Below are 27,437 nucleotides of genomic sequence, written 5' to 3' on the forward strand. Positions count from 1 at the left end.
TAATGCCTTCAGTGCAGCTTGGGCCTCTTCCTTCAATACCATTGGTTCTTGATCATATGCTATCTCCTGAAATGGCTGAATGTTGACCAATTGTTTTTGGTACAGTGACTCTGTGTATTCCTTCCATCTTCTTTTGATGCTTCCTTCAATATTATAACTCAAGGCGTTTTTCTTCAGTTCTTTCCGCTTGACAAATGCTGAACGTGTTCTTCCCTTTTGGTTTTCTATCTCCAGGTATTAGAATATGTCATTATAATACTTTGTCTTCTCAAGCTGCCCTGTGAACTGTTCCGTTCAGGACTCTTACTTCATCATTTCTTAAGCTACTGAACATTCGAGAGCAAGTTTCATAGTCTCTTCTGCATACATTTTGGTCTTTTCTTTTTAATGGCCTTTTGCTTTCTTCATGTATGATGTCTTTAATGTTATTCCACAACTTGTCTGGTCTTCAGTCAATAGTGTTCAATGTATCAAATCTATTCTTGAGATGGTCTCTAAATTCAGGTGGGATGTACTCAAGGTTATACTTTAGCTCTCGTGGACTTGTTCTAATTTTCTTCAGCTTCAACTTGAACTTGCATGTGAACAATTGATGATCTGTCCCACAATCGGCCCCTGGCCTTGTTCTGACTGATGATATCGAGCTTTTACATCATCTCTTTCCACAGATGTAGTCGATTTGATTCCTGCATATCCCATCTGGCGAGGTCCAAGAGTAGAGTTGCCATTTATGTTGTTGAAAAAAGGTATTTGCAATGAAGAAGTTGTTGGTCTTGCAAAATTCTATCATGCGATCTCCAGTGCCATTTCTATCACCAAAGCCATATTTTCCAACTACTAATCCTTCTTCTTTGCTTCCAATTTTCACATTCTAATCATCAGTAATTATCACTGCATCTTGACTGCATGTTTGATCAATTTCAGACTGCAGTGGTTGGTAAAAGTCTTTAATTTTTTCATCTTTGGCCTTTGTGATTTGTGGGTAAATTTGAATAATAGTTGTATTAACTAGTCTTTCTTGTAGGTATATGGATATTTTCCTATCACTGACAGTGTTGTACTTCAGGATAGATCTTGAAATGTTCTTTTTGACAATGAATGTGGTGCCATTCCTCTTCAAGTTGTCATTCCTGGCATAGTAAACCATATGATCGTCTGGTTTAAAATGACCAATACTAATTCATTTCAGCTCACTAATGCCTAGGATATCTATTTTTCTGCATTCCATTTCATTTTTATCATACATTCCACGTTCTGATTATTAATGGATATTTGCAGCTGTTTCTTCTCATTTTGAGTAGTGCCATACCAGGTAATGAAGGTCCTGAAAGCTTGACTCCATCCATGTCTTAAAGGTTGACTCTATTTTGAGGAGGCAGCTCTTCCCCAGTCATCTTTTGAGTGCCTTCCAACCTGAGGGGCTCATCTTCCGGCACTATGTCAGACAATGTTCCACTGCTTTTTGTAAGGTTTTTGCTGGCTAATTTTTTTCAGAAGTAGACGGCTAGGTTCTTCTTCCTAATTGTCTTAGTCTGCAAGCTCACCTAAAACCTGTCTGCCATGGGTGTCCCTGCTCGTATTTGAATATTGATGGTGTAGCTTCCAGCATCACAGCAACACGAAAGCCCTCAGAGTAGACAATATGACAGATGCGGTGGGGGATATTTCATATTAGAATGTCAATACGTCATGCCTAAAATTGAAGATAAGTGAAATAGTAACACGAGAATGTTATTTTAAAATATGAAGGTAAATACCAAAACAATCTTCTAAAAGAATTGAAAAGTAGTTACTTCTGAGGAAGGAGAATTGTGGTAAAGAGAGTAAAGAACTGTTGTTTTCCTTAATCAAACCTGAATAGCTGCTTAACTCGTTAAATCACGTGCATGATAAAAATAGAGCTTTAGAATCTACCACAATGACTTTTAAAATACAGTTTTAAAACAGGACCGGTGTGGTTTGTTGATAGTTTATAATCAAAGAATACTTAATTATATTTGTATGTCAAACTTAAGAGATCCAGAACACATTATGAGTTAAATAAGTAGATCCTGAGGCCAGTGGTGACAGTTTCCTTAACAATTTGGGATAATGAAATGCAGTGCACACTTGAGCCATAGATAGATATAAAGATAGAGGTTATATCACACATGCATACACACACACACAAAAAATATATAGAGGACAAAAAATTAAGCCATAATTAATAATAGATGAAAACTTTAGAGGTATATTATGAAGCACTTTTAAGCTCACTTTCAGACTTTTTATTCTATATTAGAATAAGTGTTTGAAGTGCATTCATTTTGTTGTATAATTTGACAAATGAAATCAAACATTAATTTGTGGAGAATTAAAATAATTTAAATAATTTTAAAAAATCAACCACGGTAACACCTGAAAATTCAATAGGGAATAATTACAATGGTTAACATTGCATAGCATTTATTATGAGGCCAAAATTATCCTAAGAGCTTTACACATATTAATTCATTTTTTCCTTACAGAAAAAGTCTACAATATAAGTACTATTGTTATCTTCATTTTTTCAGGTAAGAAAAAATGAGACGCAGAAATGTAAAGTAATTTGCTCATGGTAATAATGAGTGAGCATATCATACTTAAACATGTTCAAATGGAATTCTTTATAACGAGCCCTGGTGGTGCAATGGTTAAGTGTTCGGCTGCTAACTGAAAGGTTGGCAGTTTGAACTCACCAGCCACTCTGTGGGAGGAAAGACCTGACAGTATGCTCCCTTAAAAATTACAGCCTAGGAAACCCTATTGGGCAGTTCTAGTCTATCCTATAGGGTCACTATGAGTTGGAATCAACCTGACAGCACACAACAACAGCAATATAGTAATATGATTGGCTATTAGCATGAAGTGCTTTGGTGCCAGAGTCTGTTCTCCAACCACTATTCAATTCTGTCTCTCAAAAATTTACATGGTTATCCCAGGTGCTAACATTGGGGAAACTTCGCTAGGGGTATGCAGGATCTCTCTGCATTATATCTTACAACTGCACATGAATCTGCAGTTAAGGAGAAATAAAAGGTTTAAATATGCATATCATATATGTATATATATAAGGTCTATAAAATACATAATGAAAACATTTTAATGAGGACAAATTTCTCCAAAATGCTTTTTACATTAGGATATTAGTAATTTCTCAAAATCAAACTACTTCCTGTTTCACTAGGGAACGTAATGTGAAAGACATTTAGATAATTTAAACCAGGAAATGAAGACATGGGCTTCTTCCACCTTTAAAAAATCCAATTTAAAGTTTAGATCAAAGACATATGAAACAACATGTCTTCTTTGATTAGCGAATTCCTTCCAAAGCTCGTCTTGATTGTGAACTTATGAACCTGCCTTCCACCATGAGCATATGGTATATACAAAGTCTCTCTTTAAGGGCCTAAGAATTAAATTATCTAAAGGAATTGAAAATTAAGTGAGTTTCATTGAGAAAATATAAGCAAGAACAACAAAAAAATATGTGACTTTTTTTAATAAATAGTTTTGGCACAACTAGATAGCTATATGGAAAAAGATAAAGTTGAATCTATAGCTATCTCACATCATACACCATAATAAATTCTACATAGATCAAAGATTTAAATAAACAAATATGAAACCATAAACATATTAGAGGAAAACATGGGTGAATTCCTTTGGAGCCTCAAATCAGGGAGGACCTTTCTAGTATGCCTTAAAATCTAGAAATCATAAAATAAAAGAATAGTAAACTTGACATTAAAAAAACTGTGACAAAAAAAAACCACAAAGTCAAAAGATTTTTTAAAAAAGGGAAAAATACTATCAATTTATATCTCAGAGAAAAGGCTCATCTCATATACATTGCTTCTAGAAATTGAGATAAGAACACCAACAGCTCCATAAGAAAAAGAGTAAAAGACATGAACAGCTAGCTCACAGAAAAAGACAAATAAATAGACCTCAAACACATGAAAAGATTCTTAACCTCACTAATAATTAGAAAAAACGTAAATCAAAATTACACTAGAGTCCCTGGGTGGTGCAAACAGTTAACATAGTTGGTTGCTAACCAAATGGTTTAAGTCCTCCCAGAGGTGCCTCGAAAGAAAAGCTTGGCAATCTACATGCTCTACATGCCTGTGGAGCATAGTTCTACTTTGGCATATCTGAGGTTTCCATGAGTCGAAATTGACTTGATGGCAACAGGTTTTGGGTTGTGAAACCTATCAGACTGGCAAAAGTCCAAAGACACCAGCACTCTTATATGTTGTTTGTGGGTATTTAGAATGATACAACTACGAAGAAGGGAATCTAGCAATATCTAGTGAAATCATATATGTACTTACCCTTCAATCCAGAGATCCAACTTCAAGAAATCTCTTAGAAAGATATAACCGCCTATGAATAAAATGGCCCTTGTACAAAACGGTTTTGCATCATTCTACAAATTGTTTTTTAATGGTGACATTATTTGTAATAGAAAAAGATTAGGAATAGCCCAAATATCCACCAGTAAGGATCAGTTAAGACACAAAAGAGTACGTATCAAACGGTTTCACTTATATGAAGTACAAAAACAGGCAAAATAGTCTATGGTTAGAGAGGTTGGGTGAGTAGTTTGGAGGCCTATTGCCTGGGCGTGGTCATGAGAAAGCCTATGGGGAGGTGGAATGTGCTTATATCTTGATCTGAGAGGTGGTTACACAGATGTGTACATAGGTAAATATTGATTGAGATATACACTTCAGATTGGTGCACTTTGCACTTTATTGTGTATATTACACCTCAATTTAAAAAGTTTAAAAATAGGGGGTTGATTAGGGAAATGTAAATCAAAACCAAAATTACAAGATTACCATGTCACACCTAATAAGATGGTTATAATCAAAAACACGGAGTCCTGGCGACAAGTGGTGAAAAGCTCAGCTGCTAACCAAAAGGTCAGCCGTTCAAATTCACCAGCCACTCCTTGGCAACCCTCTGGGGCAGTTCTACTCTGTCCTATAGGGTCACTATGAGTGAGAATCGACTCCACAGCAACAAGTTTTTTTTTTTGTTTTTAATCAAAAACACTGGTAACAAGTGTTAGCAAGCATTTGAAGAAAGAGGAACACTTATATATTGTTTTTGAGAATGTGAAATCGTGCAGCCAATTTGGAAAAGATTCTGGAAGTTCTTCAGAAGGTTAAAAAGAGTTACCACATGATCCAGCAATTCCACTCCTAGGTATACAGCCAAAAGAAATGAAGACATACATCCGCATAAAAACGTGTACATGAATGTCTATAGTAGCTGAAATAGCCAAAAAGTGAAAACAACTCAAATGTCAATCACCTGATGAGTGGAAAAATAAAATGTGATATATTCATACAGTGGAATATTATTCAGAAATAAAAAGAAATGAAGTACTAAGACATGCTACAACAGGGCTAAACCTCGAAAACATATTAAGTGAAAGAAGCCAGTCACAAAGGAACACATATTGTATGATTCCATTTATATGAAGTGTCCTCAATAGGTAAATTAATAGAGACAGAAAGATTGGTGGTTGCCTGGGGCTGGGGAGTTGGGGGAAAATTGGGAGTGACTGCTAATGTGTTTGGGATTTCATTTTGTGTTGATGAAAATGTGGTAAAATTGATTGTGATAATGTTTGCACAACTCTTTGAATATACTAAAAACCACTGGATTGTACACTTAAATGGATGAAATGTATGGTACATAAATTATATCTCAAATGAGTTGTTTAAAAAAAAGGAGATTACTGGTCATAAACTATTGTAGTCATGCAACCAAAAACCAAAACCAAACCAGTGTCTGTTCAGGAGATTCTGACTCATGACAACCCCGTCTGTTGCACAGTAGAACCGTGCTCCATAAGATTTTCAGTGGCTGTAATCTTACAAAAGTAGATCATCAGGGCTTTCTTCTGTGGTGCCACTGGGTGGATTCAAGCCACCAACATTTGTGTTTGTAGTCAAACACAAACCATTGCAATTAACCAAAAACTCGTTACTGTGAAGTTGATTCTGACTCATAGTGACCCTATAGAACCTTATAGCAGAAGGGCCCCGTAAGGTTTCCAAGGCTGTAGATCTTTATGAAAGCAGACTGCCAGGTCTTTCTCCCTTGGAGTGGCCAATGGGTTCGAACTGCCAACCTTTTGGTTAGCAGCCAATTTTTTTTAACCACTGTGCCACCCGGGCTCCTTTAACCATTACAATAGACTAAAGCTGTAAAAAGAACAAGGAAGCTCTCTGTGCAGTGCCATGGAAGCATCTCCAGGATATACTGCTAGACTGATAAAAATAAACTAATTAAAATGACTTCTGAACGGTGTAGGATATGGGGAGGCTGATGATCTGAGTGGGTGTGAGACTGTTTATATAGTTTTACAGTTCTGATTTTTGAACAATGAAAATGTAGAACCTATTTATTTAATTCCAAGAATAAGTTGAAATTTAATTAACTATATAATAAAAAAATAAAGTAGGAATGATTAATTCTCCTCCAAATGCTGTGAGCTCAGCATCTAATCTGGAAATCCTATATCCTTGTTATCCTGGATGAAGCAGCTTAATGGGAACTCATACACTTGAAATGAAGGGAAAATTATGGAAACCAAGTTGACTTTTTTTTTTTTTTGAGTTGACATTGGCTTTTAAAGATCTCTCTTCTTCTTTAGGAAAGAAAATAATTAAAAAATCATATCCTGGTTAATGGACAGCTAAATGTTAAACTCCTTTTCCCATTATATATAAAAGTACAAGTTAATCTTTACCTATATATAAACTGTGTATCATTACATTATGTATAACATATTAGTTATAATAATATGATATATTATTATATTCTAGGAAACCCTGGTGGCATAGTGGTTAAGTGCTACGGCTGCTAACCAAGAGGTCGGCAGTTCAAATCCGCCAGGCGCTCCTTGGAAATTCTATGGGGCAGTCCAACTCTGTCCTATAGGGTCGTATTTATTTTATATATATAAAAATATATATCAGGCTTCCCTCCCTTAAAGAAAAACAAAAGCAAAACAAAGGATAGTTTGATGATTTTCCTGTTTATGTCTTTACACTTCATGGCCTTTTTGGATCCACATCTCAAACAGTCATGACTAACATTTAAAGACTCCTGAGTGGAAATAGAACACAAAATGTAAAAAAGATAAATGTAACATCAGGCAGGTATCTTTTGGCTGAGTGGAGTGAAACTGAAAGGTGCTTGGTATTTGAAAGGTAATCTCCAAAAAGAACTACGCGTGTGTAAGCCACAGTAAACCTGACCTAGGAAACTCTCTTTTAGCTTCCTGTGGGGAAAGAGGTAAGGAGTAGAAGTCTACTTGACTGACTTCATTTATTAAAAAACAGAACTAAACAACACAGAGAGCAGGGCTTTGTTTCGCTTGGTTGTGGTTTCTGATTGATCCTAGAGAACAGGGCAGCCAGGGGCTGGTGCTAACTTACCGGCACCACTGTAGAATACGCCCGCTGCGCCACAAGCATCAGGTCCCTGAGGAGGGTGATGAAACTGTACAGACAGTTAAACAGAATCTTCCGAGCAGCCTGGTTGAACACCTGGAGCTCCTCGACAAGCTGGGCATTGAGGGCCTCATACTCCTTTTTGGCCAAGTCTGACTCATCTCCTGCTGACCGCTGCAGGTAGCTGTTATAATCCAGCAGTTTGTCATAGCGTTTCTGGATGAGCTTCTGAGGCCCCGGGAATAAGGACAGCAGGGCTGACAGGGGAGCCAGGACAAGCCTCTGTAAGTGAGCTGCCTGTCAAAAGAAAACACAAGCCTGTTACAGAGACAAGAACAACCCATGACCATGTCCAGCACTATTGTCAGTATGCTCCCCAGAGGAGCATAGCATAAAGGAAACCAGAAAAGTCGCCAAGTTAAAACAGGATCAAGTCTTTTTTTTTTAACTTTTTTGGTGTAACTAAACCCATTCCAGGACTTAAAACAGGAACTCTAGACTCTAACATTGAACATGAAGAGTGAGCTGGAAGAGAAATAAAGTTAAAGCCTGCTCACCAACCTCCCCAGTACTCTACTGGTCTCTCTACAGTCATTGGTTTTGTGATTGGGGTCATCTCCTTCAACACATTCACCTTTCCCTTCTTTCTAATCCCAGAGCCAAGCTGAGTTACTCTAGTACATGGAGTTTACTCCATCCTTTGAATGCAAGACTGTGTAAATGATTCATGATATCACTCACACCGTTTTCTGGCAGTAAAGGGGATATAGTCGGTCTTAGAGGAGACTGTACTCTACTTCTCCCACATTTGCCCTGACACTCTGGCTACCCTAGGGACATATTTGTGGTGGTGGAATTGCATCCCTATACAGATAAAAAAGAGTTGCCATTGAGTCTATTCCAAAACATGCCAACCCCATGTGTGCCAACACCATGTGTGCCAACCCCAGAGTAGAACTGTGCTTCGTAGGGTTTTTAATGACTGATTTTTCAAAAACAGATCACCAGGCCTCTCTCCAAGGTACCCCTGGGTGAACTCAAACCTCCAACTTTTCCATCAGCAGTTGAACATACTAACTGTGACACTCAGAGACTGTCCTACACAGAAAACCAGAAAGCCAAACCCTTTGTCTTCAGGTGGATTCTGACTCATAGCAATCCTATAGGACAGAGTAGAACTGCCCCATGGGGATTCCAGGTTGTAAACCTTTACAGAAGCAGACTGCCACATCTTCCTCCCCTGGAGAGGCTGATGAGTTTGAACCACTGGCCATTCAGTAAGCTGCTGAGCACTTAACCACTGTGCCACCAGGGCTCCTCCTATATAGATAACCCATTGCTGAAGAATCAATTCTGATTCATAATGACCCTATAGGATAGAGTAGAACTGCCCCATAGGGTTTGCAAGGAGTGGCTGGTGGATTCAAACTACCAACCTTTTGGTTTGCAGCTGTAGCTCTTAACCACTATGCCACCAAGGCTCCCCTTTACAGATAGTATTCCCTAATGCAGGTTTTTTACTGCTGTGATAGAAAAGACCACAGAGCTATTATCTTCTGCTTAAATACATTGAAAGATCAAGCTGACGCCTGGTTCTGTGTCTTAAGTTGCAACATTTTTAGGCCTGAATCATTGAGAATGAACTTTATATTAATGTTCAACCCTATACCAGTACCTGAGCACCCTAGACTTAATTTCTTCTATTTTTTTCTTCTCCCTCCATTCTGACGTACACTAGTGCCCTGTTTGCTGACTGTCCTACTTTGTTATTTATCATATTTTTTTTAATAGTCATGAACATCCAGCTGTAATTGTTTTCTGTATACTCTTGGGTTACATGATTATTTTATGGCAGTTTGCAAGTAGATTTCTCTTCATACCCCCCAACATGTCCTAGGGAATCAGTATCTGAACAGCAGCTTATATTAATTAATTTTCATGGCCCCTGGTAACTTAGCTTGAACTCATAGGAAATCTTGAAGAGGGAGAAAACCAATCTCTTATTGGCACCAGGAATAGCCAACACAGATCAAATTTGATGTCTAGCTTATGAGATAATCAATATGCACCTGCAGATTGCTTAATGTGTCCTTTGACTAGGCAAATAATGTTTACTGTATCTGGGGTAAATTACTGTTTGTGGCTTGACTGGATCATACAGGTAATCTAATTACAATATATCTTCCCAGTGACCTGTAGGCAGGAACTGATTCATCCATACATAGGAAGTGTGGCTGGAACAAATCAGAATCACATTTTATTTTAATGTTTTGCCCTTTACAAAATGTGTAGATATCATTAATGGCTATACAACAATTGGCCTGTCATTAGATAGATTTTGAGTTCTTAATACTTGCTTTTTAACGTAAGTTTTATTTTCCATAAAAAATTTGCTTTTGAATATTGAGCTTTCTAATAACTATTTAATTTAGCCTAACTTATGCTTTTTCGCAAGGAACAAAAGTCCCCTCTTTCTTCATTTCATCGAATTCTGGAGCATGCTTGCTGAGAGAGAAGCTATATGCCTTGCTTTTTTGCATGGTCCCAATATATACTTATTGACTTAATTAATTAGGCTAAAGAGCAAAACCCTAAGGACTTTTCTAGAGTGTGCTCTCTGTAATTAAGCCTAGGAAATACATACAGATCTAGCCACACTTATTCCATTAAACATATATTGTAAAAACTTACCTGTCATCTTAGTTCAGGTATATTCCCCAGTGCCAAGAAAGCAAAATACCTGTAGGTGGTTCTCTACAGGGTTGTATCACTTCCTGTGGTTTAGAAATGTGTAAGGCTATTCATTGATCGTTACAGTGACTTCAGGTGGGTGGACCTTATTGAGATTTAGCGTTTTGGGAGCCACAAACATCCTCCAACACGAGGACCACTCAATGAAGATCTGTCTGACCCCAAATGTCAATAATGCTAACACTTTCAAGGACTTTAAAGACGATGAAGGGAATCTGTTTATATCTTTTATATGATATTTAGAAACATGAAATAATAACATATACAGAAACGCAAGACAGTAAATTGCAATTTGTATTACTCGGCCTAGCTAACTACACAAATATTTTATTGGCTGAAGCACATTTTTATGATCTCCAAGCTATATTTTACAGGATTCTTAGAAAATAAATATTTTAGCACAGAAAAGAAGAAATAATATATGACTTATGACTCTTTGGTAAAAGCTCTCAATAGAAAGCTTTGCTTTTCAGTGTTAATAAGAATCACATCTCCACCAACTCTTCAGACAAAGATTAGACTGGACCATGAGACATAAAATGATGCTGGTGAGGAGTGAGCTTCTTAGCTCAAGTAGAGACATGAGACTGTGGGCAGCTCCTGTCTGGAGGCGAGATGAGAAGGCAGAGGAGGACAGGAGCTGGCTGAATGGACACAGGGAATACAGGGTGGAGAGGAGGAGTGTGCTGTCTTATTATAGGGAGAGCAACTAGAGTCACATAACAATGTGTGTATAAGTTTTTGTATGAGAAACTGACTTGAATTGTAAACTTCCACTTAAAGCACAATAAAAAAAAGAGGAAAAAAAAATAAGAATCACATCTTGAGAGATTACCTACCTTCCTCCTCTGAGGTTTCCAGAGACTCCTTTAAGGAAATCAAAGCATTATGACTTAATAAATATTTGAAGTATCATACACAGACTTAAACTAAATCTTGACTTAAAAAGCTTGACAGACACTGACACCCCTAGAAACACAACCTGGGGTCCTCTTAAATTTCAACTATAGTAAAATCCTCACTAAGCCACTTGAAAAATATTTAAAGATTGAAAAAAATCCCCTACTTAAACCTACTAATTTTGACATTAGTATTTACTTTAGTGCAAAATTTATTTTTAACCTCAAAAAAGAAATGAAAGGCAGATTTTCTTTTAACCCTACTATTTAATTTGCATTTATCTGTGAATATGAATAACTTACAAAGTCATCATAGGGATTTGGGGCATTACTTGGGGTCTCTGAATAGCCAACCTCTTCCTCATCTTTATTGTACGAAATTTCCTGAAGCTCCATTACACTCTGCAGAGGCAAGAGCATGGCATCCTGAAACCCAAGAAAAAAGTTACAAAAAGGACAAGTTCTGATGTGAGTACAAGTAAATGCATCCTAAACGTAGACCTCATCATCATAACCTTCCATCACCATTGAAAGCTAAAAATACAAGGAAAGACAAAAAAATTTCATGAATATTCTGCACAATCAAGTCACTTGCAAACAGTCTATTTCTTTATATTTCAGCCATGTCACTTTCTTACAATACTCTGCGTGAAACCCTCCTTCAGAAAGTAGAACCCTTAAATTCCCTCATTGCTCATACTTTAGCATTCAATTCATACAGCTCCCTCATTTAAAAAAAAAAAAAATCCACTCCTCTTTCACTTATATCTTCAGTTTCCCTTAGGGATGCTAAGGCTCTGTTTACCAGAAGAGGCTTACATTTTTGATGAATCAGTTAGTGGAAATGGAAGCTCTGTAAATGTTCCCAAACGTATTTTCTTCTGGAAAGGTACATCAAGGACAACGTTCACGCTGCCCTCTGGCTGGTATAACTGTGTTTTGATTTCTTTTCATGGTAGGCAGTATGTACTTTAGGAAGAGATTAGCAAATCTGATTGTAAAATCAGACTTTGCCTCAGTTAACAAATAAGAACAGAATGGTGTTTGTCAGTTACATAGCATGGAACCTTGTCTCCAAATCATTGTGCCTGTCAACTTAACCCTCTGTTGGTGTGATATTTTATCTAAGCATGCAAACATCTGCTTCCAAAACCGGATCTCCAAGAGAAAAACTTCAGGAAAATAAAGGGGGACCATTTATTAACTCACTTATGTGACTCTGCTCACTTTCTGTGTCTCATAGTCATGACCACTGTAATAATGTTATTAAGGCAACTGTGTCCTCTTTATAAGGTCCATCACCAGAAACTTCTGACTGGCTTTAAGAATAATAATTGTACTATACTACACTCAGTTTGTTTAAATCGGTAGTTCTCAACAGGGGCAGGGCAACCTCCAAAGGAATTGGAAGTTTGTGGTGGTGCTTTTGTCTTCTAGTCTAGTTGTGTGGCAAACATTTGCATATGGTAGTTCATATTATTTTGTTAGAATTTAGTTCCTTTACGTTGGTTTTCTTTTATGTATACCTGCTACCTCTACCTGCTACCTTTTGTGTATATCTGTGAGTTACATTTCAAAATCTAAAGGGGAGATTACAAAATACTGATTTTAAAATAAATCAGAATTGTGCAATTGCATGTCCTTTTTTAGGGTCTGCTGCTAGTTAGCCTACAGCTAAATATGAGACATATTTGTGTTTTTGTGTTCTTCATAGCCTTTTGTTATGGACTTTATGCCTTTTAACTTCTCCTCTGATTTCATTTTATGTCCCACTTTGATCTTCTTTCTTTCCATCATATCATTAAATTATGTGAACATGCTGCATTTTAGGTATTTTTGAAAGTTACCTGAAGTCCTACTGAAAAGAGATTTGTTAGTATACTCAAACGAATAAACAAGTAATATTCTTCCTTGTCTGCAATTTTAACTTAATAAGCTCCTCTGTACCGTAAAGAAAGCATGGTGATGGTCTACCACCAGGTGGCAATCATATGACCAAAGGTCCCACAATGTAGCAATTTGGATTTGGTTTCAGGTGGGGTAGGTAAGGGGACGAAGATCAAAAACCAAGTTTTTATATTTATTTATTTTACCAGCAGTTTGCAGCCTCCCCAATTTGATACAGTAGATGTCTTGTTGTAAACGAATGAACAGTCACATTTACTCTTCACAATAACCGTGGAAAAAAATACGTTCGTGTAAATATAATGAAAACACTTGTATCTCGCCTACCTGTATGTGTTGAAGACAGAGTGAAATGTTCTTCACACAATGCCTAATAGTCTTTTCTAAACATCTAAACAGCTTTTCTTCTCTGTTAAAGGTGTTGTCTTTCACCTAAAATATACATGAAATTATTTATTTTTATAACTCAAATGAATCTGGTATTAAAAACAAAAACAAACAGCATGGACTATATTGGCCCAGCACATTACAAAAGCTCATTGTTGGGATGAAAACATTTTATGAGATGCTGACTGCCTTATACAGAAGTATCTGTGTTGGCACATAGCACAACTGATGTTCAATTAGTGCAGCAAAGCCACATTGCACAGCTTAATTTGATGCTGTTCAATTTTCACATAGCTTCGCCTGTAGGTGATAGTAGGTCATAGTAGCTATAGGACTGCAAATTTTTCTTTGCATTTTTTTAGTGGTATATATTATTCATGTACTCTTAAATTATATTACGTGTTTGGTTTTATATTATAGGCGAATTAGATCTATTGACTGGAAATTGTTTTGCCATTATGACTTATTCCAATTTGTTTCCCAGTGTTTATTTAGAAATATTCTTAAGTTCATGGTTACAGAAATGTGATGATTATCAACTCCAGTATTAAGGATGGCGTATAATCTTAGCAAAAATAGCCCTTTTGTTAGGGTAACCCAGCAGAGTTAAGTTTAATTTGTTCAGTTATTTATTTATTTTTTTGTCATCATGTATGTGTACCTACTGGCATTCAGAAAAATATGCTATATCATATACTTTTGGTAATTTCTAAGGGTAAGCACTTATTACAGCTCTTAGGGATAAGAAGTATTTCTTGGCAATCAAAATGGCTACAAAATAAGATCAGACCCAGGCTCATGCTGGCAAAATCTGTTGGAGAATGCAAAAGTTTCATGGAATATGTATTATTCAGTTTGGCATTTGGTAATAACCATAGCTGTTCTCAATTCATACGCTCATTTTAATTTAAGATGGGTGACCTTAAAACTGAATAGATGGAAAATAATGACACTTCATTTTGTTTTAAAACCTCATCTTTAAATAGGAGCATAGTTCTTTGCAGCCTACACAAAATCTAACACCCTCCTGTCTAAAGATCTCTATGCTCAAACCCAGTTCGTTGTGTGTAAGAATATGCTGGGAGGTTTTTTTTTTAATTTCGTTTCCAAGGGCACATCACCAGAGATCTCACTGAGTATATCTTAGCTGGGGCTGAGATGATTTTAAAAGTAAGAAGTTCCAGGATCACACCGTGAGAAATATTGCCTGATTCCACTTCTTCCCATTCTCTATAACCAAGCCTTTCTCATAAAGCTTTCTTTTCCTGCAATATAATACTACCCCTTTTATGCCTACAAATCCTGTTTCTTTCTCAAAGACCAGCTCAGACGTCACCTATTCTGTTGATTCTCCCGCAAACATTGTTGAAAACAAATCCCTCCCTCCTATGAGGTCTTACAACACTAATCATTTAAGCAATTCTTTCCACTGATGGATTGTAACCATTTTGAGATTAAGTACATTTGTTTTAATAATAATAACAAGTTTATATATATTAAGGACTATGTTCCAGATACTATACTAAAACCTTTCTCCCACTTTCTCGTTTAATTCTTACACGATCCTGTGGGAGAAGTACTATTATTAATCTCATTTTAGAGATAAAGAAATAGAAGTTCAGGGAGGTGTGGCAGAGTGTTAAAATTATCCCCATTGTCTTTTTACTGATAGAACCCCCACTTCTAGTTCAAGTTGGACACATGACTCCTGTGCTAGAGATTACATTTCCCAGACTCCCTTGCAGTTAGCTATGGCCTTGTAATTGGGGTTGGGCAAATACAATGTGAGTGAAAGTGATGTGTGCCTTTTTGGAGTCTTAGCTTTGGGGCTTGAAAGACATGGCAGTGAGCCAGCTTCAACCAGGCAGATGAAGACAATACCTTTAGGGATCAGCACAGCAAAAAATTGGGAGGTACTGGGTCCCTAAAGGATCTTGTGAAGTAGGGTCCATCTAGACTCACCTCTCAGGACTATTATGAGAAAGGGAAATAAATAACTATTTGATTTAAGCTACCAGTATTTGGAGTCTCTGTAGGACAGAAGCTTATTCTTTACCTTAGTTTAAAAAAAAAAAAAAAAGTTGCACCAAGTCAATTCTGACTCAAGGTCAAGGCTACCCCATGTATGTCAGAACAGAACTGTGCTCCACAGGGTTTTCAGTGGCTAATTTTTTGGAAGTAGAACAGGTCTTTCTTCTGAGGTGTCTCTGGGTAGACTCAGTTAGCAGTTGAGCACATTAATGTCCGCACCACCCAGGGACTTTGCCCTAACTATTAAAGGGGGGTAAAGGTCCTTACCCACATTAATAGGTTGGAGCAAGATTCAAATTCAAGCAGTCTGAATTTGAAGCCTGTTTTGTCTTTGTATTCCCAATTTCTAGCAGTGCCAGGTACATGAGAATTCAATAAATGCATGATGAATTGTATAGACTCTTCCTCTTGGGTAATAGTTTTATACCTTAACTCCACCAAATATTTCACCTGAGCTGCTGACAAGTGCAAAATTGATTGATTTGAGATTTATCTCTTTTCCAGTTCAGCCTATGCAGCTGATTTTCTGATTAACAGTGAAATGCTTCATTGCTGACAGGACATCATCTCAAAAGATTAAGGGGAAAAAATCTAATTAATATCCCTTCAGGCTATTCTAACTACAATTCACTTTTAGCTCACAACTAAAAAATATAAGAAGCTGATGATAAATATGTTAAAAGACTGTAACAGCTTATACATGAGCCTGCCCAGAATTGGAACCTGCCTTTCATTCCTCAATAGAATTCTCTTGAGCACCAGAAGCAAAATCCCAGAGTGCGGTGAAATATATACACTACATTTATACATGCCCATGGAGGATACAATCTCTTCTCAAATGAGTTCTCAATTCAATTATATTACTGTTGTCTTTAGTTTAACGTCCTGATTTTTCTTTCCCTGATTTGTGACTCCCAAACTCACTGCCGTCAAGTTGATTCCAACTCATAGCAACACTATAGGACAGAGTAGAGCTGCCCCATAGAGTTTCCAAAGAGTGCCTGGGGGATTTGAACTGCTGACTTTTGGTTAGCAGCTGTAGCTCTTAACCACTATGCCATCAGGGTTTCCATGATATGTGACTACACACAATAAATGTCTCAAATTCCCACATTATAGTTCCACATTGAGAGGAGGGACCTGGAGTTACCTCCTATATGTAATGGACTAGGTGAGCCCCTAGTCAAATATAAGGAAATAAGTACAAGAATGATAAAAGCCATGCCTGAATGAGTTTATATCCACATGGGCAATAAGTCTGTGCATTAAAAAAATAAATAACAAGTCAATGATATAATAATAATAATAATAATTATGGCTTCTATGTATTGACTGTTTACACACTGTCTCAGATGCTTTCTTTATACGTATCATTTCATTTACTCTTCACCAGCACCCATTTGTTGACTCATTGCCATTGAGTCGATTCCGACTCATAGTGACCCTATTGGACAAAGTAGGACTTGTCCAACCATACGGTTTCCATAGAGTGGCTAGTGGATTCAAACTGCGGACCTTTTGGTTAGCAGCCAAGTTCTTAACCACTGTGCCATCAGGGCTCCACTCTTGTCTTAGGCCAACTCGATGGCAGCTAACAACACCAAATTAAATTTATGTGCCCAAAGGCAAATCTCTATTAAGTGGAAGAAAAGGAGTTCAAATCCAGGTTGGATGACTTCAAAAACCTTGTTCTTATTTTCTGCTCTGTGCTGAGTCCTGCAAATATAAAGTGTGCCAAGATTAGGGTACAGTCAGTGATTTAGGAATCCAGAGGAGGGGGAGACCACTGCTATCTAAGTAGTGAGAAAGCTTGAAAAACCTCATCAAAGAGGGAAAAAAGATCACAGCAGCTAAAGAGTGAGGTGGATTGGATGAGCCATCTAACACCAACACCAGACCCCCCCATAGTTGCCTCTAGTTCAAACTAAAATCCTTAGTTAGAAATATTAAATAGTTACACATATTAAACTATTACCTAAACCCATTGCTGTCAAGTAGGTTTTGACTCATAGCGACCCTATACTTAGAGATATTAAAAATAATAAGTGGTCAAAGCAGGCAAATGAAAAAGGAAGGAAAAAAAATAAGGACTATATAATATGCTAAGACCTATCTTTCCTACTTTTGGTTAGATGTCCACTGCATTACTACCTCAGGGCCATGAACTTTCTATTTTGCAATTCTCAAAGTACATTCTATTGATCACTTTCTTCAAGATTGTTAGCTTGAAAACACCTGGGGTGTTTGCAAAAATACAGACTTCTCGGTTCTACCCTACCACGGGTGGAACCTTGGAATAAGGTTCTATCCTTTAACAAGCTCCTCAGGTAATTCTTAGGCACATCAAAGTTTGAGAGCCTTTGCTAACTCACCCATTATTAATTCGGGGTTGAGATGAAGATGTTTCAAGCCAGGCTAACCAGCTGACACAGAACAGTTACTTGTTAATATAATGTGCATCTGGGAGGGAGATGAGGGGGAGAAGTTGAAGGAAAGAAATCACACTAAGTTATGCAACTAAACCCTTTTTTTTTTTTTTAAATAGTGAAATAAAAATAAGATGAACATCAAGGGCACCCTAAAGAAAAGTGAAATTTTAAAAAGCCAAAATAAAATAGGAATGGAAGGAGGCATTGCCTTGGAGGTGGAGGAAAATTATGTTCTAGGTAATGGTGAGCATGAGGCTTCTTGGGTCATTTCTCGTTAAGCCACTTTCTTACTTCTCCTTTGTTTGTTTCCTAAGCAGAAGAACCACAGCTAACATAGTGTTGAAACCAAAAAACCCAGTGCCCATTTAACCAGTATTAAAAAACTATCAGGTGGGCGGAGTGATTCTGACTCACGGCAGCCCCACGTGGTGAGAGTAGAATTGTGCACCACGGGATTTTCATGGAAACTCTGGTGGCACAGTGGTTAAGTGCTACGCTGCTAACCACAACAGTCAGCAGTTCGAATCTGCCAGGTGCTCCTCAAAAACTCTGTGGGGCAGTTCTACTCTGTCCTATAGGGTCACTGTGAGTTGGAATCGACTCGACGGCACTGGATTTGATTTTGGTTTGGGGTTTTCAATGGCTGATTTTTCAGAAGTAGATCACCAGGCCTTTCTTGTGAGGTGCCTCTGCATTAACTTGAAGTGCCAAACTTTCAGTTAGCAGCCAAGGGCGTTAATCATTTGCACCACCCAGGGGCTCCTTCCACCCACTTTTTTTCCTCCAAAAGAGGGAAAGGAAAAGCATAGAGCAATTACCTTGATTCTCAGTGTTCTAGAAACAGGTGTGATAACAACAAAACAAAACCTCCCCAAAATAACAGCACTCATGTTCCCTGGTAAAATGTATGTGACCCCAGAAGGAAAATTACCTGTGATTCTCCTCTGGTCAGAATCTTTAGATGATTTGTCATTCTTTTTGATTTCTTGCTAATTGAATGAATACTTAGTTTAGACAGTTTGTCTTTAAGTGATCCATCCTCATCACTCTTCTTATATTTTAGAACTGCAACAAAAGCATACAGTAATATAGCTGAACATATGGAGCACAGAAAATGTGTGCTTCACCCCGAGTATTCAAGATCTGTATGTTCATGATCAAAAGCCATATGATTTTGACCCTGTCTTGTAGGTGCCATGTCTCCTGACATAGCTCCAATTGCACTGCCCAGTCACATTCCTGGGCATCCAACTCACTGCCTTTCAGAAACTCAGCTGCCCAAGGACCCCATGTCAAGGCCCAAGGTTCATTTACCTCCTACACTGAAGAAATTCTTTCTCTTTTCACAGACAACATATGTACATTTTACCTGGGGCCTCTGAAACAAAGCCTCAAGACCTGACTAATGAAAAGACCACTTTACCCAAGTGAGAAGACCTCGGGTTCTAGAGTGGCTCTCCACTAGCTGAGAGATTTGGGGCAAGTCGAGTCACTGCTCTGAGCTTTACTTACTTATCTTTAGAGTGATTTTCACCTTTCATGTTGCTCCAAATGTTAAATACTCCTAACATCCAGTGTTGATAAGAACATGAGGAATTCGCTTTCTCATTCATATAAGGTCGATGAGGACTAAACCTACACAGGTTGTTTGAAGACAGCAATTTAGCTGAATGTTACAAAAATGTAAATATTCATATTCTATGACTAGGAAGTCCATCCAGAGTTTTGTTTCCTTCAGCGTTTTTTTCTAAAAGCAAAATATTGGGAGCAATCTAAAAGTTTAGCCATATAGATATAGCTTAATAAATTATAGTACACTCATAAAATAGAATACTGTGGATCCAACAAAAAGAAGACAATATTAACTGGAAGCATGGTCATGATACATGGATAAGTTAAGAAAAAAAAAGAGCAAATTGTAGTACCATACATGTTGCAGGCTGGCAGGCAGGAAGGGAGGAAAGATAGAAGGAAGGTAGGAAGAAGTGGGAGAGGAAGGGAGAGGAAGGAAAGAGATGAGAGGGAGGAAAGAAAAATAAAATAGGAAAAAAAACAAAGTCTGAAGAAAACTTACTAAAATATTAGCTATGCAAACTGGAATCATGAGAATGGAAACATTTTCTTCTTTAGAACTTTGCAATAGTGTAAGCAAACAGAAGAATACAGTCATCCCTGGATATCCACAGGGGATTGGTTCCAGAATCCCCGGGATACCAAAATCTGAGATTGTTCAACTCCCTTATTTGAAAGGCATAGTATTTGGTATAACCTAAGCTCATCCTCCAAAAAAAGAAAAAAGAAACCTCTTGCCATCGAGTTCATTCCGACTCATAGTGACCCTATAGGACAGAGTAGAACTGCCCCATAGTTTTCAAGGACTGCCTGGCGGGTTTGAACTGCTCACCTTTTGGTCAGCAGCTATAGCACTTAACCACTACAGCACCAGGGTTTCATCCTCCGGTATGCTTTAAATCACCTCTAGATTTCTTATAATACCTAATACAATGTAAATACCATGTAAATAGTTGTTATACTATATTGTTTCAGGAATAATGACAAGATGCAACGAGTGCTGGAGAGAGATTGACGATCTGTGAAATGGCAGGAGGCTCTAGCGGGTATGAGTCGGAATCCACTCGACGGTACTAGGTATAGCAGGTATCCCGGCACATCGCTGCATTCCTGTGCATTTAGCATAGTGCTTGGCATGGCACCAAACTCAAGTTTTGCTTTTTGGAACTTTCTGAATATTTTCCAGCTGTGGTTGGTTGAATACATGGATACAGAGGGCTGAGGTATAAAGAATAAGATAACCACCCCCCCCCCGCCCCGCAAAAAAAAGAAAACCAAACCTGTAGCGGTGGGGTTGACTCCTACTCGTAGCGACCTTACGGGACAGAGTAGAACTGCCCCACAGGGTTTCCAAGGAGCAGCTGGTAGACTGGAGCTGCTGACCTTTTGGTTAGCAGCTAAGCTCTTAACCACAATGCCACCAGGGCTCCAAAAAATATAATAGCCATTATTCACCTTCTAGCTTTGTCAAATCTTAACATTTTGCCTTATTTGCTTCACATCTTTTTATTTTAAAAAAATCAGTAACATTTGAAGCCTCTGTGATTCTATCCTGTATCCCCAGAGAGAATTGGTACCTTAAATTTGGGGACCATTACATCTGTATCTGTTTTTTAATACATGTAGCCATATAATACATAGTATCATTTTGAATGTTTTTGAACTTATTAAAATGGTACCACACTGCACATATTCTTCTGTAACTTGCTAATTTACAGTTTTTTTTTTAACTCAATGTTGTGTTTTCTGAGGTTAATCCCAGTTGATACATGTACTTTTGGTTAATTCATTTTTATCTTCTCATGATGTCATTTATCCATTACATACCTTATGTATACATGTATACCTATGTATATGTATGTAAGGATCCCTGGTGGTTAAGTGTTCAGCTGCTAACTAAAAGTTTAGTAGTTCAAACCCCCCAGCTGCTCTGTAGGAGAAAGATGTGGCAGTCTGCTTCTGTGAAGATTTACAGCCTTGGAAACTGTACGGGGCAGTTCAGTTCTACTCTCTCATAAAGGGTCACTATGAGTTGGAATCGAATCAACGGCAATGGGTATATATATATATATCTTTATTATCTGGATAAATATAAGCCATTTTCAATTTTTTATTTTTTGCTATTATGAACAATGCTAGTTACTAGTACATGCGTCCTTGAGCTCATGTGCAAGTGTCCCTAGAGCAAATACCTAGAAATAGATTTTCTCTGACTTGGTTATATTTAACTTCTACTTCACTAAAAAAATTTTCAGTAGCTATTGTCAAATACATTTTGAAAGTGGGAATTCCAATATACATTCTTACCTGCAGTTTGTGATTCAGCACTTCCTATGATCTATTTCAAAACATTTTTGCCAATTGATAGGTTTGGCATGGTATCCCATTGTTATTTTAATTTTCATTTCTTTGATTACTAGTAAAGCTTAGCATTTTTAAATGTATTGATATTTCTGTGATTGCTTGCTTACTCATTATTAACCCTTTATTAAAATGTCTTTTTATTACTGATTTAATGTCAATAATTCTATATTCTGGGTAGTAGTCCTTTGTCTGTGGGCTGTCTTTTATGCAGTCTTTTACTCTATAACTTTTCATTCTTTATATCTTTCTATATAATATTAATTTATTACTACAAACACATTAATTTTTGAATAAACAAATAAAGTGGTTATACCAGTTAACTCTAAAGTACCTGCCATTGCTTTAACATCTAATCACCATTTAATCTCAGAAGCACAAAGCCAATTAAGAATTTTAAGGACATATATCCTACTCAGAGAGGGCCCATGGTCTCACCAGGCCTAAGATAAGCTCTGATCCTAACGCACTATTATATCTGGAATATATAAGAACCATGTAATTCTCTTCTCTTTCGAAATCTTCATTTTACTTTGTTGTTGTTGTTAGGTGCCGTCGAGTCAGTTCCGACTCATAGCGACCCTGTGCACAAGAGAATGAAACACTGCCTGGTCCTGAGCCATCCTTACAATTGTTGTTATGCTTGAGCTTATTGTTGCAGCCACTGTGTCAGTCCACCTCGCTGAGGGTCTTCCTCTTTTCCGCTGGCCCTGTACTCTGCCAAGCATGATGTCCTTCTCCAGGGACTGATCCCTCCTGACCTCATGTCCAAAGTATGTAAGATGCAGTCTCGCCATCCTTGCCTCTAAGGAGCATTCTGGCTGTACTTCTCCCAAGACAGATTTGTTCATTCTTTTGGCAGTCCATGGTATATTCAATATTCTTCACCAACACCACAATTCAGAGACATCAATTCTTCTTTGGTCTTCCTTATTCATTGTCCAGCTTTCACATGCATATGATGTGATTGAAAACAATTTTACTTTAGACGCTAATCTTAGGTCTTAGCTTACAAACTAACAAGAATAATTGCAACAAAAAATATAACACATAAAATGCAATAAACTTTCAAAATATAAAAAGCTAAGTAACAATAACTTATAATTCTAGAAACTAGTATACCTGTTCCCTTCAATGGAGCAATTACTGCTGAAAAATCTCCACTCTGTATGCCAGGACCACACAAGCCTGATAAACTTCCTGGTTCTCCTCACCTGGTCTGCCCCTTCCAGACAGACCGCTTTCCCTTTCTAACTTCCTGCTGCTGCATCTACCTGCCCACATCTCCTCCTTACCACAAATACCACCAGTGACAGGAGGGCTATATGTGCTATGGGTATCTTTTGTCCACAAATATGTTACCCAGTATGCAGTGGTCAAAAGAGGCTGAATATGTGACTGTTTGATCAAAAATCGCCATTTTTTTTTGGTTTTACGGCCTTCTCCTGGACCTAGCTGGCAAAAAAAACCATGCTCTCCTCCGCAGCCCCTAACTCTCAACATTGAGTGATCATGTTCACTACAGCTGCTATAACAATTTAGACCTTCCTTGATTCTGAGCCTCTGAAATATAAACAGAACTCTCCATTCATGGAAACACCCAGTACATCACATCTCTCCTTACCTAAATCTTTCCTTCTTTTAAGTTCATTGATGTTTACGTTAATGTCTCTCACAGCAGCAAAGGCATCCTCCAGTGCTCTGTAATCTGGGTGAGAAGGAGGGGTAGAGTTCCGAAGTTCACACAGTAATAAGGGGTATTTCATCACACGCTGAATTGGTTTGATCATCAAAGAGCCCATGTCCAATAAGTTCGGTTTACCTCTGTAATAGAGATAAATAATGGCAATTTCAAAAACTTTTGTTTTATTAACTCCTTTTCTTTTTATGATGAACTCTAAAACAGTTTTTTCTTCCCTATTTGTCTAAATAAGATTTCTAAATGAAAGCGAGAGCAGAGGATGACAGAAGGGAACAGCTGAAAATCCCTATTATTTAACCAAAATGTAAAAGAAAACCAATTTGAGTATATCTGTCCACTAAAAAGGATTCAAAGCACAATTTTTATCCAAGTTCTACTTACAGTTCTTTATAACAGGCTACGTAATAATAGTGGGAAACAATTTCAGAATGTATTTTTCCATGACAACCGAGAAGCGTGCATTTTTCTGATTATTAGCGAGGAAAATAAAGTCCCTAGGCAAAAATATAAACAGATGACTTGAAAAGAAAGTATTATCCTCTCTCTTCCACCAAATTGAGAAATTGCATATATAATGTTTCAGAGGTTCTACTGTAGTCCCCAAAGAGTTTTATATAAATACATGTTTCTGAAATCATGCTATTCTCATCGCTATCACTAATCATTGCTGTCTCGAAATGACTTCCCAAGTAGAATGCTTAGCCAGCTGATCTCCAAATGGCTATACAAAAAAATGAGCATTCTTTCCTGACTCTTCTCTCCAAGAGCCTCTGAGATGAGAAGAGCAATATTCCAACTGTGCAAGCAGTTTACAGGAAGTAAAGAAGCTAGAAGCTTGGTCATATCACTGTCCAACCCACTGTCATTCATCATTCAGCCTGAAAGCAGTGGTTTCTAAAAGCCTCTTTATGCAAAGAGGCAAATAAAAGAACACTATACTTTTTTTTTATATACATTAGAAAAGGAGCCCTGTGGCACAGTGGCTAAGCACTTGGCTGCTAACTGAAAGATTTACAGTTCAAACCCACCAGCCGCTCAGTAGGAGAAAGATGTGGCAGTCTGCCTTCATAAAGATTTATAGCCCTGGAAACCCTATGGGGCAGTTCTACTCTGTCCTGTAGGGTCACTATGAGTCAAAACTGACTTGACGATTTGGTATATGGGTTTAGTATAGATTAGGAAATAGACTTACACACACACACAAACACACACATATATACACCAGTCACTCTCCATCGCATCTCCCCATTTCATTTCCATTATAGGACTTACCACTATCTGGAATCATCTCGTTAACTCTAGAACATCTTTACCAGTTTATTATCATTTCCCATTTACCACTCTATCTTCACCTTGACATATGGTTAGTCTCTTAATGAATATTTGTAGACTGCAATAGCAGATTTCTCAGATTCTCTGTAACATGCTTTTATTCTACATTGAACAAATCCCCCCCCCAAATTGCCCAGATGCCCCTAGATAAATAACTAAGAGATTTTATTCATATTCTGAGAACATAATGACACCATAATATAGAAAGACTGAAGCAACCTGAAAGGCAACATTTTTTTAAAGGAAAAACAAAATAAATATTAAAGGTTGGCTAAGGAGTAAAGAGTTACTTTAATATGATTATCTGCTATTTCCTACCCATTTGCACCAAATCTATTAAGGAAAAGAGAGAGAGAAACAGAGAGGGAAGAAAGATGGAGGGAATGAGAAGAAAAAGGAGGGTGGAAGAGAGAAATGTTTCTGATTTCCATGAGCATTAGGTAAAGTGAATCAGAAAATTGCAAACCCACAATCAATACTAAAAAGTAATGATTAAGAACGTATTTTCTAACTGATGGTGTGTCAGTAGCAACACCTTTAAATGTGAAGTACACTGTGTTATACATCTTAAACAAATACAGATTCTTCCACAAATCACCTATACTATTATTAAACTTTGATGGCATAGTGGTTAAGAGCTATGGCGGCTAACCAAGAGGTCGGCTGTTTAAATCCACCAGACGCCCCTTGGAAACTATGGGGCAGTTCTAGTCTGTCCTATGAGGTTGTATAAGTGGGAATTGACTTGATGGCAACGCGTTTTATTATTAAATTTTTCCATTTACTCTGCTTTTGGAAACTCTTTTAAATCAACTCCTTTTAAATCAAATTAAATTAATTTTAAAAGAAAACTGTACACTGGCACACAAATAATAAACAAACAGCACTTGTCATAAATAGAAGACAACTCTGAAAATAAATACATAACCATTAACAAACTTTAGCACATATAAAGCAGATGAGTGAATGGAAACTGATGTAGTGGACCAGACAGAACCAGTAATATGAAGAGGCAATAATTTAATCAAACCACCAAAGGTTCATGAATTAGAGTTTCCAGGAACCTATGGAAGTAGGGTTTGAGGGGTGTAGGGGTGAAAGAAGAAGGATTCTTTGAAGGCTTATTTAAGAAACAGCCTATAAATAAAGAATAGGGGAGGGTCAATTTGGAGAACTAAGAAAAAGCTCTTGGAAATTAAAAGAAGAATAGCACAAATAGAAACTTAATAAAAACACTGGAATAAAGTGTTGAGGAGCTTCCTACAGAAAAGAGCAAAAATACAAAGGGATAGAAATAGAAGAAAACTATTTTAAAAAATTAGAGGACTAGTATATGAGGTTCAAAATCCAAATAATAGGAGTCCAAGGAACAAAGAACAAAGCAAATGTGGGGAGGAAATTATTAGCAAGATAATTCAGGAAAAGAACACAAGTTAGAAAATTGAAAGAACTCACTGAGAGCCTAGCACAATGGATGAAATGAATTCACATCTTGAAATTCATAAAAATTCAAACCATTGGGGACAAAGAGAAGATACTACAGTTTTTCAGAGAAAATACACAAACAGGCACAAAGAAATTATCAGGAATCAGAATAACGTTTGAAGTTCTCAGCAGCAAAACTGAAAGCTAGAAAACAAAGGAGAATTACCCTTATATTCTCAAGGTAAATGATTTCCAACTTTGAATTCTATACCTAGTCAAACTATAAATCAAGTGTGAGGGTAAAAGAAAGATATTTTAAAATGAAAGTTCTCAAAATTTTAGTTCCCATACATTCTTTAGGGAAGAGAGGGAATTATTGAAGGATTAAAAAAAAAAAAACCCGTTGCCATCGAGTTGATTTCAACTCTTAACAACCCTGTAGGACAGAGTAGAGCTGCCCCACAGAGTTTCCAAGGAGTGCCTGGTGGGTTTGAACTGCTGACCTTTTGGTTAGCAGCCGTAACATTTAACCACTATGCCACCAGGGTTTCCTATTGAAGGAAACCAAAATGATGGAGAACCTATACTGGAGGGAGGCAAAACACATCTCCAGAATGATGGAAAGGGAGTTCCTAGAAAGACAGTGGGCCCAGTGTCACCAGTTCAAACTCAACAGATCAGAAGTCTCTTGGGAGGGGCTTTTTCAGAGAGATGAAATTGAAAGCACACCTGTAGTGAGTCGAACGGTGGCCTCCCGATAGATAGACCCACACCCTAACCCCCATAGCCTGTGAATGTGGCTTTATTTGGAACATGGGTCTTCATAGATGTAATTAAGTTAAAGATCTTGAGATAAGATCATCCTAGATTGTCCGGGTGGGCCCTAAATCCAATGACAAGTGCCATAGATTGAATTATATCCCCCAAAAATGTGTGTATCAACTTGGTTAGGTCATGTATGGTTGTCCTCCATTCTATTATTGTAATTTTATGTTGAGAGGATTAGGGTGGGATTGTAACATCACCCTTACTCAGGTCACCTCCCTTATTGAAGGTAAAGGGAGTTGCCCTGGGGTGTGGCCTGCACCACCTTTTATCTCTCAAGTCATAAAAGGAAAGGGAAGCAAGCAGAGAGTTGAGGACCTCA

At 37.5% G+C, this 27,437-nt stretch overlaps 1 protein-coding gene across 1 annotated transcript in view; it reads right to left on the minus strand.

Annotated features, from left to right (window-relative positions):
- Positions 1–27,437, minus strand: part of ARHGEF38 (Rho guanine nucleotide exchange factor 38) — a 159,288-nt gene that overhangs the window by 18,648 nt on the left and 113,203 nt on the right. The window contains exons 6-10 of the mRNA XM_064285485.1: positions 23,456–23,655; positions 18,830–18,963; positions 13,379–13,483; positions 11,450–11,572; positions 7,482–7,793 (exon numbers count right to left, since the gene is read on the minus strand). Of these exons, the coding sequence (XP_064141555.1) occupies positions 7,482–7,793; positions 11,450–11,572; positions 13,379–13,483; positions 18,830–18,963; positions 23,456–23,655 (874 nt within the window). The remainder of the gene's footprint in view (positions 1–7,481; positions 7,794–11,449; positions 11,573–13,378; positions 13,484–18,829; positions 18,964–23,455; positions 23,656–27,437) is intronic.

Source organism: Loxodonta africana, chromosome 5 (assembly GCF_030014295.1).
Source record: "Loxodonta africana isolate mLoxAfr1 chromosome 5, mLoxAfr1.hap2, whole genome shotgun sequence".
Taxonomy (NCBI): Eukaryota; Metazoa; Chordata; class Mammalia; order Proboscidea; family Elephantidae; genus Loxodonta; species Loxodonta africana.